This window comes from Otolemur garnettii, unplaced genomic scaffold (genome assembly GCF_000181295.1).
Source record: "Otolemur garnettii isolate 467f Iridium unplaced genomic scaffold, OtoGar3 scaffold00035, whole genome shotgun sequence".
NCBI lineage: Eukaryota > Metazoa > Chordata > Mammalia > Primates > Galagidae > Otolemur > Otolemur garnettii.
This window is the reverse complement of record NW_003852430.1, coordinates 13,535,373-13,543,373: the sequence shown is the minus strand read 5'-3', so window position 1 is coordinate 13,543,373 and position 8,001 is coordinate 13,535,373. Positions and strand designations below refer to the sequence as shown.

At 38.9% G+C, this 8,001-nt stretch overlaps 1 protein-coding gene across 1 annotated transcript in view; it reads right to left on the bottom strand.

Moving 5' to 3' along the window:
* COL19A1 (collagen type XIX alpha 1 chain) overlaps positions 1 to 8,001 on the bottom strand; it is a 306,466-nt gene that overhangs the window by 183,715 nt on the left and 114,750 nt on the right. Inside the window, exon 11 of the mRNA XM_003789676.1 lies at positions 3,001 to 3,054. Within this exon, the coding sequence (XP_003789724.1) occupies positions 3,001 to 3,054 (54 nt within the window). The remainder of the gene's footprint in view (positions 1 to 3,000; positions 3,055 to 8,001) is intronic.

The window sequence follows — 8,001 nt, the reverse complement described above, 5'->3', positions numbered from 1 at the left end:
CGTCATTGTTGTTTGGCGGGTCTGGGCTAGGGATTCGAACCCGCCACCTTAGTTGTACGTGGCTGGCGCCTTAGCTGGTTGAGCTATAGGCGCTGAGCCGTAGAAGATTTCTTATTACTCACCAATGTCCTTTTCTTTCAGTCTGAAGAACTCCATTACTATTTCTTGTAGAACAGGTCTGGAGCTGATGAAGTTAGCTTCTGTTTATCAGAGAAGGAAGGTCTTTATTTCTCCTTCTTGTTTGAAGGCTATTTTTGTAGGATATACATATTCTAGACTTGATTTTTTTTCCCTTATCACTTTGAATAAGTCGTGCCACTCTTTCCTGGCCTGTAAGATTTCCACTAAGAATTCTGCTGCCAGATGTATTTAAGCTCCTTTATATATCATTTTATCCTTTTCTGTGCTTCCTTTAAGACTTTTTTAAAATCTGTGACCTTTGGGAACTTGATTATGAAATGCCTTGAGGTTGCCTTGTTTGGGTTAAGTTTGCTTGGTATTCTGTGTCCTCCTGATACCTGAATATTTATATCCTTCCCTAGGTTTGAAAAGTTCTCTTATATCTTTAAACAAACTTTCTACTTCAATCTCCCTCTATACCCCCTCTTTAAGGCTAGCCCCTAAGCTCCTTGAAGGTTGTTTGCTAGATATTATAAGCATGTATTCTTATTTATTCTTTTTTCTCTTTTCTCCTCTGATTGCATATTTTCAAATAGTCTATCTTCAAGTTCACTAATTCTTCCTTCTGCTTGGTCAATTCTGCTGTCAAAAGACTCTGATACATTTTTCAGTTTAGCAACTGAATGGTTTTTAGCTCTAATACTTCTGCTTGATTTTTTATTGCTTCAATTTCTTTGCTAAAATTCTTGATAGGATTTTGAATTCATTCTTTGTGTTACTTGAAGTTGACTGAGCTTTTCAAAAGAGCTATTCTTTGAAAGGTCATCAGCAGGCTGCTTTTTTGTCAGCCAGTGGTGGAGATAGTAGAACTTGTGTTTTAGGAAGAGAATTTCCCTCTGGCTGAGCTGGTCCAAATGCTCTTTCTATGGGCAATGACAGAGTCTTGCCCTGTGCTGTGTTCCCTTGTGTCAGGGTGGCCCTGAGTTTCAGTGCAAAGTCCCACAATCAGTTCCCTCTCCCTCCCTGGGGTGCACTGATTCTCTCTCTACTTGGCATGCTGGCGTGACACTGCCAGGGCATCGGAGAGTGGTGGCACAGGGAGTGCAAGATTGCCCTTTCTGCCTTCTGTAGTGCCATGTTCCTTGACGTTATGTTAAAACCAGGTATGATTAGTAACCTGACTTTGGGTTCTTGTTGAGGTAGAACCCTGAGTGAATAGCTGGTGAGTTTGGCATGCCTGTAGAGGAGTGATTGCTGGAGGTTTCAATTTGGCCATCTTGCTCCCCTCATAAGACCACATTCTATCCATTTTAGAACAGATTTACACATCGTGTTGGCCCAGATCTCTCCTCTGTTAGACAAGACAATACAAATATCCTCTTATGCAGTACTGCCCATACCCTGGCCCAGCTGGGCTCTTGTTTTGTTTACCTTACATGTAGCAGGAATTCAAAAATCTTAAATGAATGCTTCTAACTAATCTCATCATGCTTTTCAAGTCTATAATCTTAATAATCTCTTTGTATAAAATCATAGGACATCATAGTGATGGGGACTTCAGAATCTATTTTAAGTCCGTCACTTTACAGACTCTGAGAAGTGATTTGCAAAACTGGCATACAGACTGGACCCTGGCTTTCCACTCTGGAATCTCACCACGTTGAGTGCCTCCAATGTCATGGTTAGGGAGGCGAATTGGATGCTCTATTTAAACTTACAGGCCAATGTTGTGACATTCAGTATCCTGATGGACTACAGGTGATAAGGAAGGTAGACTCCCTTAGCCACTGGTGGTAGTGCCTATTCTCTGGTATAGAAAAACCACTTTAAAGGCAAGAACAAGATCAAGAGTTGTATTAAAGAGTGAGTGAGGCTTCTGAGGAAGTAAATTCAGAAGTAAAGCTACTTTGGGCACGTGTGGGCAGAGCTCCATGCCAGTATTAACTACAAATGATAACTTCTGGGGCCTGTCTCTTTTGCAGGACCCCGACCCTAGGTGCCCCCTCTCACTTTCTTTACAGGCGTCACGGATTGGTTTTCACCCTCTCTTCCACTGTAATGATCTGGTGCATACAAGATGGGTTTCCTAATCTCTCCAGGCCATTATGGAACTAAGTACAGGCTCACAAAGACTTTCTTTATTTTATCTCCACAAAGTAAGTAGAAAGATGCTTCATGTCCTTTCTAGGATATATTTATATAAGTAAGAAAGGAAACTGAGGGAAAATTAATTCTCAAGAGTTAGTAACTAGTAAAGTTTGCATATCTGTAGTAAACGGTGAATTTGACGATTTGAAATAAGATAATATTTCAAAGTAAAACCCAGATCTGAGCGATCCTTCAAATTTCACTCTAAGAACTGAAGTGAAATCCTGTCAGGATAACTGTCCAGAAGAGAAAGGAAGGAGAGGCCTGGGGCTTGAGGATGTCACTGACCATCCCTGAGGTTTGAGGTTTGAGGTCTGGCGCAGTGGAGGGAAAGCTACACAGATTCACAGGTGGCGTTTTATCGCTTCTTTTCATCACTGCAGTCCCACCAAACAGACCCCTCAGTAGGTGGAGATTTGGAATAAGATGAAAAGTGAGCCCCAGGTAAGAGCAGGTGCCACGACAGGATATATGTAACAAGAAAATAAAACTAGAAGAAAACACAAGTCAGAAACATCAAAGAGGAAAGGCCTCCTAAAGGGAAGCTCAACATATATGCAGCCCAAGACCACCTGTAATAAAACTAAAAACCCAAGCCCTCCACTGCGTCATATAAAAAAAGCACCTTGATTCTTATAGCTTGACTATGGCTAGTCAAATCTTAATAGCATTAGATACAATTTCAGTGGAAAAATGTAAACAGAATATAAGAAAAAAGAGAGTTAGCCTTACATTTTGTCCATTAAGTCCAGCCAGACCTGGGTCTCCTTTTTCGCCTTGTTCACCCTACAAGAATCAATTTATATAATTAAAAATGTTATATCTGAAAAACTCTTTACCAGAAAACAATAGAAATGCTACAACATTATTTGGTTATCTATAACTATGCCCTTCCTTTGTTAATCCCTTGAAAGAGATATTTATTGAAAAATAATTCTGAGTCCTAAAACCAAAGAGAAGTTTAAAGGTACAAAGAAAGCTGTATGTAAAAGTGATTAAATGGTACAACCACAACAGGAATTACTTATTTTCTTCTAAAAACAACAAAAAAAACTTTCTGGAGGGCAATTTGGCTATACATTTCAAGGACCTTAAACCTGTTCTTTTAATTTTGGCCAGGGATGTTGCTTCTAAGAAAGTAACAGTGAAATAATCACAGATGAAACGTTTTAGGCACTGACATGTAGGTACAGTGAGACGTGTAGTAGTATAAAAAGAGAAACACACTAAATACCCAGGAATAGCAAACCAGTCAATGGTACAGAGATAAAGAATGGACTATGATGTAGGCATTAAAATCAAGAGAAAACGTCTCATGATATAAAAAATAAGATACAATTAAATGAATTGACACACTCAGTGGAATGTTGTTAACCAATATCTATTTTGATTACTTTAAAATTAGAAATATTCAAAATGGCCCCAATACCATTATAATTGACACACACATATGGTGATACATATTTTTGTTTGAACACCGTCTAAAAAGCATATAATACTATCAACACACTCTACTTATATACAGTATAACCCAAATTTTTAAAATGTTTGTCTGTGTCCCCATGTACCATATTTTACCACGTACAGTGTACACCTGTGAATGACACACAACTACATTTTTGACCCAAACTTTCAGAAAAATTCTTGGGTTTTAAATTTCTAATTCAATTTTTTATTTGTTTACATTTAGGTACTTCTTTTATTGTGTTATATTTTAATATTTATTTTAAATGTGTTATGGCACAAGAAATTTTATGTAACAAATAATTACAAAACATGAGAATAGATACAAGGTACAAGAAACTATATGTACTGGTAACAAATTTATGATATTTATGTGTCACAAAAAGAAGTCTGAGAGCTCTTCAGCACTGTCATCACAAGTATCATCTTCTTCAATTTCTGTATTACTGGTGTCTTTTGAAGAGTCATTCTCCTCATCCTGGTGAATTTCATCATTGTCAGTTCCATCCACAGCATTGCTAATGCCTCCTTTTTTTTTTTTTTTTTGCAGTTTTTGGCTGGGGCTGGGTTTGAACCCACCACTTCCGGCATATGGGGCTGGCACCCTACTCCTTTGACACACAGGCGCCGCCCACTAATGCCTCATTTTTTTTTTTTTTTTTTTTTGAGACAGAGCCTCAAGCTATCCCCCTGGTAGAGTGCTGTGGCATCACAGCTCACAGCAACCTCCAACTCCTGGGTTCAAGCAAGTCTCCTGCTTCAGCTTCCCAAGTAGCTGGGACCACAAGTGCCCACCACAACACCTGGCTGTTTTTTGGTTGCAGCCGTCATTGTTTTGGTGGGCCCAGGCTGGATTCGAATCCGCCACCTTAGGTGTATGTGGCTGGCGTCTTAGCCAGTTGAGCCACAGATGCTGAGCCTAATGCCTCATTTTTTACATGAGTTCACAACCACTTCCTTTTTTTTTTGAGACAGAACCTCAAGCTATCCGCCTGGGTAGAGTGCTGTGGTATCACAGCTCACAGCAACCTCCAACTCCTAGGATCAAGTGAGTCTCCTGCCTCAACCTCCCAAGTAGCTGGGACCACAGGCACCCACCACAACGCCTGGCTATTTTTTGGTTGCAGCTGTCATTGTTGTTTGGCTGGCCGGGGCTGGATTCAAACCCACCACCTTAGGTGTATGTGGCTGGCGCCTTAGCCACTTGAGCCACAGGCGCTGAGCCCAACCACTTCCTTTTTGACATTATTCCATGATACAGGGATTTAATCACAATCCTGGGTGATGGATGCTTCCTTGATTCTGCCTGTAGTGGTTAAATCATTACCAGCTGACTGCATCCATGACATCCACTCTTTTGTTTACTGACTCATCAAGAGGTTGCAGTTGGCTGGTGAGCCCACCGGGTATCAAAGCAAGTTGGTTTTTCAAATTCGCAGCAATTGCTTTTGCACTCTGTGTAATGTGGGCTTTGAAGTGATAAAAAACAAGCAAATCTCATTTTTAAAGTAATCCTCTAGGTCTTCATGACCAGACTTCGTTGACCCCTATTCTCATGCCTTCTTCACTCACATCCTTTTTCATGCACATGAACAACTCCACTTGGAATCTTTTATTTTGGAAACGTTTTCCTTTTAAAGATGATCATAGGTGATAGCTCTGTCCAATCTGCACAACGGGCTAGAATAGTGATCTTCTGTTCTCACTGGTGTGCCATGAGAGGCTCTTAGGTGTGCCATGAAATTTTTTAGAGATCGTTAATTAAACTATTTTTGAAAGCAGTTCAAAGCATAGTAAGTATCTTCCTTTTTTCTATTCTTTCTTCTTTTTTGATCAACATAATTTAGGTGTGCCACAGAAATTTAACCACAGGTTCAAGGGCACCAGGAGATAAAAAGGTTGAAAACTTGGTCTAGAACAACAGTGAAATGTGTTTTTCTCATTATACACAGGTGCACAATGTACGTGGTAACATGTGGCTAGTTTCAACAGCCAGTCTTTGCTCCGGGGACGTCCACAGTTCTGTTGGATGGGACATCAAATGTGAGTGGTTATCTCATTCATGTTGGCAATTTGGGAAAGTTCAAAGTTGTAAGTCTTTCCAAGATTTCATAAGAATGAAATTCTGACACTTGATTCGCACAGGCTGCTGGAAGTTTGGGGGCAAGTTTTGCTCACGTCCTCATGCTCAAACCTTTCACTTCTGAGGTTAATGCACCATGTAGGTGTCCCTGAGAAATCAATGTTTTTTTCTCATCCAGTCTTTTTACCTTCTTCTTGCATCATGTTGGTCAAAACAGAGATCCCAGTTGGACATTGCCCCAGAATCCAGGTCTCCGCCTCAGGCTCCACCTCCGGCCACTTCAAAGGTTTCCCTCACTTTGCGTTCTTCCGGTTTCACATCTAAAGAAGTTTTTCTTCCGGTTCCTCCACAATCTGTGACTCTGTGGGAGGAGGTCCCAAATGTCTGTTGCCAGCTCTGTTGCCCTGGTCTCTGTCATATCTAATAACTGGTAGATTAGAGCTTGCTGTGTTTGAAAACTGTTTTGCCATTTTCCAAGGGATTATCTAATAATTTTTCTAAAAATATCAGCTAGATTGTTAGCTCCTGCCTAAAGTATATGAAGAGAAACACAGTGCCCTTCCTTGACTGAAAATACTTTCAGTATGATGAAATAGGATTCATAAGATCGCTATTTAATATATTACTTCTCCAATATTTACAATGTGCCGAACACTACTTTAAGCATCTGTGACTCTCTGTGGGAGGAGATCCCAAGTGTCTGTCACCAGCTCCGTTGCCCTGGTCTCTGTCATATCTAATAACTGCTAGATTAGAGATTGCTGTGTTTGAAAACTGTTTTGCCATTTTCCAAGGGATTGTCTAATAATTTTTCTAAAAATATCAGCTAGATTGTTAGCTCCTGCCTAAAGTATATGAAGAGAAACACAGTGCCCTTCCTTGACTGAAAATGATGAAATGACTATGATGAAATAGGAGTCATAAGATCGCTATTTAATATATTACTTCTTCAATATTTACGATGTTCCAAACACTACTTTAAGCATCTTGAAATGGGGAAAGGGAGGGGAGGGGGAGGATGAGTGGAGGGAGAGTAATTGGTGGGGCCACACCTATGGTGCATCTTACAAGGGTACATGTGAAACTTACTAAATGTAGAATATAAATGTCTTAACACAATCACTAAGAAAATGCCATGAAGGCTATGTTAACCAGTTTGTTGAAAATATTTCAAGTTGTATATAAAACCAGCACATTGTACCCCATGACTGCATTAATGTACACAGTGATGATTTAATTAAAAAACATAACATGAAATTTAAAAAGACCTAGAATAAAGATACAATTAATACCTCTAGTTTACAGATGATGAAACTAAAGAAAAAAAAGAGGTTAAGTAACTCGTCCTAGGTATACACCAGTTAGTATGGTGCAGAGTCTATGCTCTAAAAATATTAAGATTTGGTTTTAAAACAGACCAGAGGTAACCAAAAATATAGTGTATCTAAATTTCTGCAAAGTAGGAATCAAAGCCTCTCAAAATGCCCTTCTAGACAGGAAATAGAAATACAGGCTGAGTGATATTCCCAGTGGTGACTGTGCAACTGTTAGCAGATTGATATTCAATGAGTATCTGTCTATCTATACATCCACCCATCTTTATCATTCATAAAAGTCTCTTCAACTTTGCATTATTGACTATTTTTTTGTTGTAGGAGATGTCCTGTGCATGTTTAACAATACTTTTGGTCTCTATGCACTAGAGGCAAATAGGTAGCCTCCCCCCATCCAGTCCTAGCAAATAAAAATTTCTGCAGACATTTCCAAATGTCCCTAGAGGGAAAAATTATCCTTGGTTGAGAACCACTAAAATACATCATGAACATACATGTAACAGATTCATAGTCTGAAATACTACATCAGATAAAAACAATATGCTAAAATAAGTAACTTGCAATTTACTGGGAACAAATTTCTTAGGAATAAACGTACTATCTTGTATTTAAGTTAATTCTGGATAGACTAGAGAGCCAACTTAACAATAAAATTATTAAGGAACCAGGAAAAAGTATGAGTGCATATAGCTCAGAGCTCATGGTGGGTGAGGCACCTCTTAGCATATAACCAAAAAAAAAAAAAAAAAAAAAAAAAAAGAAAGAAAAAAAAAAAAGAAAAGAAAAGAAATTCATAAGAAAAAAATATATCTGGCAAAATATTAATTATAAACTTATAGGGCAAATATTCTA